We start from the raw sequence: 12,889 nt of genomic DNA, 5'->3' as shown, positions 1-12,889 counted from the left end.
AGATCACAACGCTGCAACCACAGAATGACAAATGACCTCGTGAAATGGATCAATTATTCATTGATTATATGTCAGCACTATGATCATTGTGTGGTAAAAGAGAGAGCAGAATGAATGTGGCTTCTATGAATGACATGAGATGCATGTTACATGTCTGATGAGCGTCCATCAGTGGAGCAGCGCGGGTCTGATTGGGTGAAGTTCTCTGATGAGGAGTGCACTCACCAGCAGCGTGGGCAGCCCGGCCACCAGGGCGTACAGCAGGACGGGCGGGACGGCGCTGCTGTCCTCCGGTCCCAGGTAGGGCTTGGTGTACGCCGTGTCGTAGCAGAAAAAGCCCTGCACGTGCACGCTGAAGGTGTCGGTGTACTCGAAGTAGTAGGCCAGCATGACGGTCCCGGCCATGATCACCAGCTGGAAGTACAGCATGATGCAGACAGAGAGCGAGAGACATTTAATTACAACAAAAGCCGTTCTCTCTCTTTCTCTCTTCCTCTCTCCCTCCTACCCAGCCTCCTCCTCCTCCCCGGTGCTGCCGACTCCCGGTGACCGGCTCATGACGGCTCGGCTGTACGCGATGAGCCGCTCTCTGTGATCGTGGCGGAGGCTCGCTCGCCCTGGCTTCCTCTGCTCGCTGCTGCTGCAACTACCGACTCTGTGTGTGTGTGTGTGTGTGTGTGTGAGAGAGAGAGTGAGAGAGTGAGAGAGAGAGAGAGAGAGAGGGAGGGAGGGAGAGAGGGAGAGAGGTAGAGCCTGCGGGTGTTTGAGGGTGTGCAAGCATGAAAGAGATGAAGAGGCTTGGCTAACCCCCCTCTCCTCTTATGTGTGTGTTAATGTGTGTGAGAGAGAGAGAGAGAGAGATTAGAGAGACGGGTGAGCAAATGAGAGGATTGACAGCTTCCTCCATTTTTGTGTGCAAACTGGACATAGAACCAAGACGTGCGCTGCCATGTTCAACCAATTTCAGGAGCAGAGCAGAGAAAAGCAGGAGGAGACAATGAAAGGAGAGAGCGAAGAAGAGGAGGAGGAGGAGGGAGAGAGCTACAGACGTCATATGTGTCTCTGACACCGGCAGAGGCTGAAGCTCTCTGCTCTAAATTTAGCCCATATTTCATCAGAGAAATGAGTCGATACTGTTATGGAATATTTCTTATGACTAGAGTTTGGTGTCTGCACTTTTAGGACTTACATTCTTTAAACCTTCACATGAGACTATGACATATTTTCCCATTACAATACCTCAAAGTGAATGGGCAGAAGCTGCATGATGTCACAGCCATCGATTTGGATTTAAGGTAAAATACTCGGTGAGGTGAAGCCAGGCTCTGTACGGTGTGCATAAGTAACAGGTTGCAGGTGAGGTGAAGTGCTCAGATACTCTACATTAGCTCAAATGGCTTTTACCACAAAGTAAGAATACTTAACGTGAGGCTATAGACCTTATCACACTAACGTGTGTTCACATTAACACAGAAAGCTGGATATCCGCACCGCATGATTACATGAAGCGACAATGCAAAGACAATGCAGCTACAATGTTTGATACGAACTCCATTCAGAAAAGAAGCATTTTAAAAGTTGTCTGCTTGTGGTATTGCGGACAGACTTGACAAAGCAGACGTTTTACATATCGGCATCATTATGTATTTATTGCACTTAAATCATAGCTAAATCTGTTGATTTTGGGTTCATAATAAACCAGATTAATTCAGGCAACGTGTGACTTGCTAGATACATTGAGTACGGCTCGGTGAAACAAGCTTAGTTTTCCAATGTATCTGGGACTTCCTCAACATGTCCAACGCAGCAGCAGCAGCGGTTGTTCTGGCGATGGTTGATGTAACGTCGTTGGTGTCTACGTGGAGGTAAGAACCTCCTCAAGAAAGGCTGCACGCAAGTTGCAATGCATTACGTTTTATTGCCCATATTTGTCTGAATTCTTTCCTGCGTTACCTTATTTTGTCTTCCAACCAAGTCCCCAGAAAATAATATTGGCATTGTCCATTACTGCAAACCATGGAATTCGTTGAACGTCAACGTTTCTGAACCAAATGCGTTTGATAAGCACGTTTTAGATCAGCCTCGTGTCACGCTTGCAGAAACGCACAACGCCACATGGTTGACATTGTGAAACGGTTATGTTTATGCAACAAAACTACTGGTTACGGTTAGAAAAAAGTGCATTGTTTGTGTTAATAAAGGAACAACGTAGCGTAACAATGTGGCATGACAACTTGGCACAATGATGTGGCGCAACAGTGTAGCATAGCAACATTGCATAACAACCGTAACAATGTAACTAGCGTAAATAAATAACTAACCTGGACCTTTTTATGTAGCGTTATGTAGCAGGGCGTTGAAGTCAACATTTACTTTTGGTTTCACACGTGACACAAACAGCGGTCTCCTGGGTGAAAGTCTGGTGTTTGTTTGACCACCACTCCTCCCGCCCATCTTCAGTGGATGTTCTGGCATGCGCTATACTAGTTATTAAACCACCTAACTTTCAATAACGCTCGCTCGATATGATAATAATAATAATACATTTTATTATAGAGAGCTTTACAGCAACATTAAAATCACCATAAAAAAGCTATACACTAAAAACATAGAACACACAACATTCGTCACACATGTGTACTACGTCACTTGCTCCTTGGTCCCTCGTTGTACTTCACCGTATCCTCGTTTTGCAGAAACGTACAATACCACCATTATTTCCTGGCCACTGGGTTTGTCTTCCCCACTATTTGAAGTGTTGGGTCTAATATTCCTCCCCAGAGAGTTTCAGAGAAGAGCAAACAGTAGCTCTGCACCCTGCTAGCCCCTGAACCACGACTCACTTGTAATTCTTCCCTCATTCAATATCATACACACTCCATTTTTATGTTGACTTTTTTACCATACATTCAAAAGGTACTTTTTTTTGTCTCACTGTGTTCTCCTGCTGTTTGCACTTCTTCATACCTCCTCATACATTTTTACTTCCTGACAAGCGGAAATGTTTATGTTCAATACCAACTGCTGGCTCTGTAGTCCGTAATATTCTATCTTCCTTTATCTATTTCCCTTCTGTTGCTGCAGCGACCCCATTTCCCCACATGGATCATTGGAGCCTCATCTTATTTCGTACTCCGCCCTCTGTCTGTCTGTTCCTCCAACACCGGAGATACATGGAGGTGCTTCTTTGACAAGCTGAAATCCATAAGTGAGGGCTGTCGGAGGAGACAGAGAGACGGAGATGTGGAGGGTGAATGGAGTCAGGTAGGTACACGCTGACAGCTCGGAGTAATGGCTGCCATTACTCCGCTCCCCATTTTAATACTAAATATGCCAAATCTACGTATATGCTGCTGGCTTCGTGCTCAAAAACACACCAGGGAGACGTTTAATGATGCATTTTCCACCATAAAATATCATTAAACGTGGTTAACTATAGAATGCATACACTATGAATGTAGTCTTACCAGACTGACAGCTGCATAATGAACTATTAACTCTGGTGTTCAGGACAAAATCATATTAACTTATAATACCTCACGAGGAAACATTTCCAGGATGCATTTAAAATGTAGAGGAATGTGTCAAGAATCAGCAGAAAATCTGCAAAAGAAAATGTTAATAGATGTGTGTTTCCATCCAATACAGAAATACTACAAGCTGACACTAGTGCTGCAGGAATTTAGTTCTGGACCAAAGTATTGGAAGAATTCACATTTTGACCTGATGATGGTGCTGGATGAAAAGTCAGAGGATCACCAAAGTTAAAACAATCCATCCTGAGGGGAACACAAATGCCAGAAGCATATTTTAAATGACAAACCATCCAATAGTTGAGATATTTCAGTATTTTAGCGAGTGATGTTGTTGTAATACTCAGTTTGGCCACAAGAGGCTGAAGTGTCCCTCTACCCCAGGGATTCCCAAAGTGTGGTGCGCGCACCTGCCTCTAGGGGGTTCATGAGAGGAAAAATGTAATGGTGGTCTAATGGTGTAATAATTAATATTAAATATAATTTTCACAAAATAAAAACATGAATTATAAAAATTCCCTTTGTAAAATTTGTATTTAAAATTAAAAACTTACAATTTAATAAATAAATGCACTTCAGCTCCTGCAGTCAGACTGTCTTACGTACACTAGCTAGCCTAGCTTGTGCAGCTAACGTCAGCTAACAGCTAACTTCATTCATTCAGCAACATTCATGCAAATATGATAAACTGGCTGAAATCGGGGAAACTGTCAGGTGGGACATCTGAAGCTATCAGTCATAAAAGAGGAGAGGGACAGAGAGAGAGAGAGAGAGAGAGAGAGAGAGAGAGAGAGAGAGAGAGAGAGAGAGAGAGAGAGAGAGAGAGAGAGGAATCGGAGGCGAGAGAAATGGAGAGGTGCGTTTGGGAGAGACCGGGAGAAGAAATCGAACGGGAGTCAGAGAAAGATGAGACGGAGGAGACCGAAAAGGAGGAAGGGACATCGGCCCATCGCGGAGTCAAGGTGAAAAAAGAGGAAACGAGAGTGAGCATCAGACTGGGAAAAAAGAGGAAATATGATGAAATAAGCTTCACTTGGATTGGCAATGCAGATTGCCCAAAGCCACAGTGCGTGGTGTGCAGTGAGGTTCTGGCTAACAGCTGTCTGAAGCCTTCTTATTTACGTCGCCACCTGAACACCAAGCATGCCAGTGCAAGTCAAAAGCCCCTTACATTTTTTATATCGAAATTGGAGGAGTTACAAAACAGCCCAAAACAACTGCAGTCTCATTCTATGTATGGTTAATTGTAAATTAAATGTGATGCAATCTGCCTCTGAGCCTGTGCGTGTGTCCTCGCCATCCTTATTGCTCTTTAAAAGTGACGCCTTGTGTAACTGAAAGTTATTGAAACTTTGTTGCAGTGTTTCAGGGCGTTTTCACACCTTCAGTTCGTTTGCTTTGTTCTGATTCAGGGATTAATATGATACAATGTTGCAGTTGCCCCTTTGTTCGGTTTGCGTTCACACTGCAACATTTAACAGCGGACTAAATATTGTAAACAAACGCCACGCGCGAGCAAACTGTTCTCTCATTGGTCCGATTTCTATGTTCTGTTGCTTTTTTTTGTTAAGGTGTGGGGGATTGGGGGTGCGTGAAACCGGTCGGGATGTAGAAGGGGGTGCATGGCCTAAAAAGTTTGGGAACCGCTGCTCTACCCCATGTTCTAAATAGGACTCAAGCATTCGGGCTTTCCTTAACAGCAGATTAGCGCCGATTAAAATACATTAAAGACAGGCATGACAGAACATGGGCTACTGGCGCAAATCAGCCTCTTGTGGTCAAAATGAGTATTACAAGAAGTTATAATAATTCACCCATTTTCACAGAAAAATGTTTAAAAAAGTAACTTGTAAAGATTATCCTTTCCACCGATGACAACAAAATTATGGAATTAAAAAGATAATGCTGGCAAAAGCCTTTTTCAACCTATTCTTAAACACTTTAGATCAGAGTTGATCACCAGAATGTTTTATCTCATGTGCCTCTCACGGCTTCTGCATTCAAATGTTTACTTTTTTAAATAATTTGTGCACTCTGGTTACTCTACCTACGGGCCAATCCTGTTATTTGATTTTTGGGCATATTGTGCTTGTATGATGTGATGATTGTATATTTACTTTGTAGAGTGATGCACTCTAGATGTGGTGTGGAGAATGGCATGTCTGTCCACAGATTGTTTGTAATCATTGAATTGTAAGTGCGTCTGAAGATTTCTATTTTTTTCTACTTAGGAACGATTGTAATATTGTCATGTTTGTAAAAAAAAGATTGTTACTATTTCAGTGTTACTGTTGCTGAACGGAGCTTTGACTTCAGCTGGACAAAAAGACCTTTGCAGCCTGTGACACTTCATACATCAGTCTGATGTAATCATGCTGCACATTGAACACGGTTTTAGCTCATTGTTTTTTGGACATTTGGGGCAAATTTGGGATTTCAATGGCTGCAAAGTTCCAAAAGCAGGTTTTCCTGGACGTGTGGAAACACTGCTCTATAGAAAAGTATATTTGACATCTACTGTATGTCTCCATGAGTCATACGTTATATTAAATGTGAAAGAAAACGTGTATCATATTCACTCTTTTGTAAGAGAGCAACTACCAGCGATAACAAGGTAATCATTTCTATAAATTACTATGTTCTGATTTGAATCATGATATTAATAGACTCACTTAGAAGGTGAATAGCAGCAAGCCCACACATATTTTGCACACACACACACACACACACACACACACACATACGGGACCAATCATGCAGAAAAGGGGCTCCAGATCTAGCCAATCAGGGGCCAGTTCATACAAGCAGTGATGAGTGTGTGAACACAGTGCAGTCCCAGACAAGAAGCATATTATACCATAGTATACTATATCCATACTAGGTAGAATGCTTGATTAAATGAATACAAACCACAACCCCCGTCTTTTAATCTATGCAACTGTGCACCGGCTTTTTGCAGCTAAACTGCAGTACACTGTGTAGCACTTCATGTTGCCTGTTTAATGCGTCCTCAGAACAGAAACTGTCAGTCCTGCTGTGTGTCCAGTTCCATTAGCTGTTAGCTCTGTTAGCCAATCACACGGCATTGACTCTGCACTGATTGTAGTTGTATTGGCGGATTCCAATTTCCTCTTTTCTTTTCAAAGTTCTGACCTACCAATTTTGATTTTATTTAGGAATTCTATCATTGACAGCAAGGCTTTTTTCACCACTGTCTTGAAAATAATATCAACCAACCCAATCAGTGTGTATCAAAAAAAAAATCTAAATGTCATCCTTTTCTCTCCCTAACAGTCTCTCCTTATAGCACACAGTCGCTCCCTAGCACAGAGTCTCTCCCTATAGCACAGAGTCTCTCCTTATAGCACAGAGTCTCTCCTTATGGCACAGAGTCTCTCCCTATAGCACAGTCTCTCCCTATAGCACAGAGTCTCTCCCTATAGCACAGAGTCTCCTTATAGCACAGAGTCTCTCCTTATAGCACAGTCTCTCCCGATAGCACAGAGTCTCTCTCTATAGCACAGAGTCTCTCCTTATAGCACAGAGTCTCTCCCTATAGCACAGTCTCTCCTTATAGCACAGAGTCTCTCCCTATAGCACAGAGTCTCCTTATAGCACAGAGTCTCTCCTTATAGCACAGTCTATCCTAATAGCACAGAGTCTCTCCCTATAGCACAGAGTCTCTCCCTATAGCACAGAGTCTCTCCTTATAGCACAGAGTCTCTCCCTATAGCACAGTCTCTACCTATAGCACAGAGTCTCTCCCTATAGCACAGTGTCTCCTTATAGCACAGAGTCTCTCCCTATAGCACAGAGTCTCTCCTTATAGCACAGAGTATCTCCTTATAGCACAGAGTCTCTCCCTATAGCACAGAGTCTCTCCCTATAGCACAGAGTCTCTCCTTATAGCACAGAGTCTCTCCTTATAGCAGAGTCTCTCCTTATAGCACACAGTCTCTCCCTATAGCACAGAGTCTCTCCTTATAGCACAGAGTCTCTCCCTATAGCACAGTCTCTCCCTAGCACAGAGTCTCTCCTTATAGCACAGAGTCTCTCCCTATAGCACAGAGTCTCTCCTTATAGCACAGTCTCTCCCTATAGCACAGAGTCTCTCCTTATAGCACAGAGTCTCTCCCTATAGCACAGAGTATCTCCTTATAGCACAGAGTCTCTCCTTATAGCACAGAGTCTCTCCCTATAGCACAGAGTCTCTCCTTATTGCACAGTCTATCCTTATAGCACAGTCTCTCCCTATATCACAGATTATCTCCTTATAGCACAGAGTCTCTCCCTATAGCACATAGTCTCTCCTTATAGCACAGAGTCTCTCCCTATAGCACAGAGTCTCTCCTTATAGCACAGAGTCTCTCCCTATAGCACAGAGTCTCTCCCTATAGCACAGAGTCTCTCCCTATAGCACAGAGTCTCTCCCTATAGCACAGTCTCTCCCTATAGCACAGAGTCTCTCCCTATAGCACAGAGTCTCTCCTTATAGCAAAGGGTCTCTCCTTATAGCACAGTCTATCCTTATAGCACAGAGTCTCTCCTTATAGCAGTCTATCCTTATAGCACAGAGTCTCTCCCTATAGCACAGTCTCTCCATAGCACATAGTCTCTCCTTATAGCACAGAGTCTCTCCCTATAGCACAGAGTCTCTCCTTATAGCAAAGGGTCTCTCCTTATAGCACAGTCTATCCTTATAGCACAGAGTCTCTCCTTATAGCACAGTCTATCCTTATAGCACAGAGTCTCTCCCTATAGCACAGTCTCTCCATAGCACATAGTCTCTCCTTATAGCACAGAGTCTCTCCCTATAGCACAGAGTCTCTCCCTATAGCACAGTCTCTCCATAGCACATAGTCTCTCCTTATAGCACAGAGTCTATCCTTATAGCACAGAGTCTCTCCTTATAGCACAGTCTATCCTTATAGCACAGAGTCTCTCCCTATAGCACAGTCTCTCCCTAGCACAGAGTCTCTCCTTATAGCACAGAGTCTCTCCCTATAGCACAGAGTCTCTCCTTATAGCACAGAGTCTCTCCCTATAGCACAGAGTATCTCCTTATAGCACAGAGTCTCTCCCTATAGCACAGAGTCTCTCCTTATATCACAGATTATCTCCTTATAGCACAGAGTCTCTCCCTATAGCACTGAGTATCTCCTTATAGCACAGAGTCTCTCCCTAGCACAGTCTCTCCCTATAGCACAGAGTCTCTCCTTATAGCAAATAGTCTCTCCTTATAGCACAGTCTATCCTTATAGAACAGAGTCTCTCCCTATAGCACAGAGTCTCTCCTTATAGCACAGTCTCTCCCTATAGCACAGAGTCTCTCCTTATAGCACAGAGTCTCTCCCTATAGCACAGAGTATCTCCTTATAGCACAGAGTCTCTCCTTATAGCACAGAGTCTCTCCCTATAGCACAGAGTCTCTCCTTATTGCACAGTCTATCCTTATAGCACAGTCTCTCCCTATAGCACAGAGTCTCTCCTTATAGCACAGAGTCTCTCCCTATAGCACAGAGTCTCTCCTTATAGCACAGAGTCTCTCCCTATAGCACAGAGTCTCTCCTTATAGCACAGAGTATCTCCCTATAGCACAGAGTATCTCCTTATATCACAGATTATCTCATTATAGCACAGAGTCTCTCCCTATAGCACATAGTCTCTCCTTATAGCACAGTCTCTCCCTATAGCACAGAGTCTCTCCTTATAGCACAGAGTCTCTCCTTATAGCAGTCTCTCCCGATAGCACAGAGTCTCTCCCTATAGCACAGAGTCTCTCCTTATAGCACAGAGTCTCTCCCTATAGCACAGTCTCTCCTTATAGCACAGAGTCTCTCCCTATAGCACAGAGTCTCTCCTTATAGCACAGAGTCTCTCCTTATAGCACAGTCTATCCTAATAGCACAGCGTCTCTCCCTATAGCACAGAGTCTCTCCCTATAGCACAGAGTCTCTCCTTATAGCACAGAGTCTCTCCCTATAGCACAGTCTCTCCCTATAGCACAGAGTCTCTCCCTATAGCACAGAGTCTCCTTATAGCACAGAGTCTCTCCCTGTAGCACAGAGTCTCTCCTTATAGCACAGAGTATCTCCTTATAGCACAGAGTCTCTCCCTATAGCACAGAGTCTCTCCCTATAGCACAGAGTCCCTCCTTATAGCACAGAGACTCTCCTTATAGCAGAGTCTCTCCTTATAGCACACAGTCTCTCCCTATAGCACAGAGTCTCTCCTTATAGCACAGAGTCTCTCCCGATAGCACAGTCTCTCCCTAGCACAGAGTCTCTCCTTATAGCACAGAGTCTCTCCCTATAGCACAGAGTCTCTCCTTATAGCACAGTCTCTCCCTATAGCACATAGTCTCTCCTTATAGCACAGAGTCTCACCCTATAGCACAGAGTATCTCCTTATAGCACAGAGTCTCTCCTTATAGCACAGAGTCTCTCCCTATAGCACAGAGTCTCTCCTTATAGCACAGTCTATCCTTATAGCACAGTCTCTCCCTAGCACAGAGTCTCTCCCTATAGCAGAGTCTCTCCTTATAGCACAGAGTCTCTCCCTATAGCACAGAGTCTCTCCTTATAGCACAGAGTCTCTCCTTATAGCACAGAGTCTCTCCCTATAGCACAGAGTCTCTCCTTATAGCACAGAGTATCTCCCTATAGCACAGAGTCTCTCCCTATAGCACAGAGTCTCTCCTTATAGCACACAGTCTCTCCCTATAGCACAGAGTCTCTCCTTATAGCACAGAGTCTCTACTTATAGCACACAGTCTCTCCCTATAGCACAGAGTCTCTCCTTATAGCACAGTGTCTCTCCCTATAGCACCGTCTCTCCCTAGCACAGAGTCTCTCCTTATAGCACAGAGTCTCTCCCTATAGCACAGAGTCTCTCCTTATAGCACAGTCTCTCCCTATAGCACAGAGTCTCTCCTTATAGCACAGAGTCTCTCCCTATAGCACAGAGTATCTCCTTATAGCACAGAGTCTCTCCTTATAGCACAGAGTCTCTCCCTATAGCACAGAGTCTCTCCTTATTGCACAGTCTATCCTTATAGCACAGTCTCTCCCTATAGCACAGAGTATCTCCTTATAGCACAGAGTATCTCCCTATAGCACAGAGTATCTCCTTATAGCACAGAGTCTCTCCCTATATCACAGAGTCTCTCCTTATATCACAGATTATCTCCTTATAGCACAGAGTCTCTCCCTATAGCACATAGTCTCTCCTTATAGCACAGTCTCTCCCTATAGCACAGAGTCTCTCCTTATAGCACAGAGTCTCTCCCTATAGCACAGAGTCTCTCCCTATAGCACAGAGTCTCTCCCTATAGCAAGTCTCTCCCTATAGCACAGAGTCTCTCCCTATAGCACAGAGTCTCTCCTTATAGCAAAGGGTCTCTCCTTATAGCACAGTCTATCCTTATAGCACAGAGTCTCTCCTTATAGCACAGTCTCTCCCTATAGCACAGAGTCTCTCCCTATAGCACAGTCTCTCCCTAGCACAGAGTCTCTCCTTATAGCACAGAGTCTCTCCCTATAGCACAGAGTCTCTCCTTATAGCACAGAGTCTCTCCCTATAGCACAGAGTATCTCCTTATAGCACAGAGTCTCTCCCTATAGCACAGAGTCTCTCCTTATATCACAGATTATCTCCTTATAGCACAGAGTCTCTCCCTATAGCACAGAGTATCTCCTTATAGCACAGAGTCTCTCCCTAGCACAGTCTCTCCCTATAGCACAGAGTCTCTCCTTATAGCAAAGAGTCTCTCCTTATAGCACAGTATATCCTTATAGCACAGAGTCTCTCCTTATAGCACAGTCTATCCTTATAGCACAGAGTCTCTCCCTATAGCACAGTCTCTCCCTAGCACAGAGTATCTCCTTATAGCACCGAGTCTCTCCCTATAGCACAGAGTCTCTCCTTATAGCAGTCTCTCCCTATAGCACAGAGTCTCTCCCTATAGCACAGTCTCTCCCTAGCACAGAGTCTCTCCTTATAGCACAGAGTCTCTCCCTATAGCACAGAGTCTCTCCTTATAGCACAGAGTCTCTCCCTATAGCACAGAGTCTCTCCTTATAGCACAGAGTCTCTCCCTATAGCACAGAGTATCTCCTTATAGCACAGAGTCTCTCCCTATAGCACAGAGTCTCTCCTTATATCACAGATTATCTCCTTATAGCACAGAGTCTCTCCTTATAGCACAGAGTATCTCCTTATAGCACAGAGTCTCTCCCTAGCACAGTCTCTCCTTATAGCACAGAGTATCTCCTTATAGCACAGAGTCTCTCCCTAGCACAGTATCTCCTTATAGCACAGAGTCTCTCCTTATAGCACAGAGTCTCTCCCTATAGCACAGAGTCTCTCCTTATAGCACAGAGTCTCTCCCTATAGCACAGAGTCTCTCCCTATAGCACAGAGTCTCTCCTTATAGCACAGAGTCTCTAATACATTGTGCATGCAAATCAAGAGAGTGTCACGGGGCATGATGAGGACTCAAGCGCAGACAGTCAGAGTAGGGGAAAAAAGGTCTTTAATAGCTCACAAACAAAAACAGGTAATCCAAGGACAAGACAAAAGACGAGGGGGAAAATCCGGCAGGACAAGGCAGGGCAGACAGACTGGGAAACCGGGAACAGGATGAGCAAAACGGGCGGGTAGGTAGGAAACAAACACAATGATCTGGCAGTGAGTGAGTGAAAGACAGGGGTTTAAATAGTGACTAGGCAGAGTGAACAGGTGAGAGTAATGAGCTGATGAGGTGAGTGTGACTGGCAGGTGCACTGAATGAACTGATTAGGTGAGTGAGGAGCTACAGAAAGAAACAGACACAGAACACACAGGGCAAAGCCTGATCGTGACAGTACCCCCCCTCCAAGGGACGGATTCCAGACGTCCAAAAAGAAAAAAAGAAAAACATGAACATCTTCCAAGGGAGGGCGGTGGGGGCCCGGACGAGGGTTATAACTCCTCCGAGGCCGAGAGTCAGAGTCCACAACCGGGTGGGTGGAGGGGGTCCGGAGGAGGGATGGCCGGCCTGGCAGACTGGGGAGACTGAGGGTCCGGAGGACGGAGCTCTGGAGACTGAGGGTCCGGGGGTCGGAACTCTAGAGACTGGGGGTCCGGGGGTCGGAACTCTAGAGACTGGGGGTCCGGGGGTCGGAACTCTAGAGACTGGGGGTCCGGGGGTCGTAACTCTAGAGACTGGGGTTCGGAACTCTAGAGACTGGGGTTCCGGGGGTCGGAACTCCAGAGACTGGGGTTCCGGAGGACTGAACTCTAGAGACTGGGGGTCCGGGGGTCGGAACTCTAGAGACTGGGGGTCCGGGGGTCGGAACTCTAGAGACTGGGGGTCC

General features: G+C 45.1%; 1 protein-coding gene across 1 annotated transcript in view; it reads right to left on the bottom strand.

The window, feature by feature from the left end:
* The window catches only part of plppr5b (phospholipid phosphatase related 5b), a 75,331-nt gene extending 74,896 nt beyond the window's left edge, over positions 1-435 (bottom strand). The window contains exon 1 of the mRNA XM_076085450.1: positions 226-435. Within this exon, the coding sequence (XP_075941565.1) occupies positions 226-429 (204 nt within the window). The 5' untranslated portion in view covers positions 430-435. The remainder of the gene's footprint in view (positions 1-225) is intronic.
* Between the last annotated feature and the right edge of the window lie 12,454 nt (positions 436-12,889).

The sequence above is a fragment of the Anarhichas minor genome, unplaced genomic scaffold (genome assembly GCF_050575085.1).
Source record: "Anarhichas minor isolate MPS153535 unplaced genomic scaffold, ASM5057508v1 ptg000155l, whole genome shotgun sequence".
NCBI classification, from domain to species: Eukaryota; Metazoa; Chordata; class Actinopteri; order Perciformes; family Anarhichadidae; genus Anarhichas; species Anarhichas minor.
Note: the sequence above shows the minus strand (reverse complement) of the source record. Positions and strands in the feature narration are given on the sequence as shown.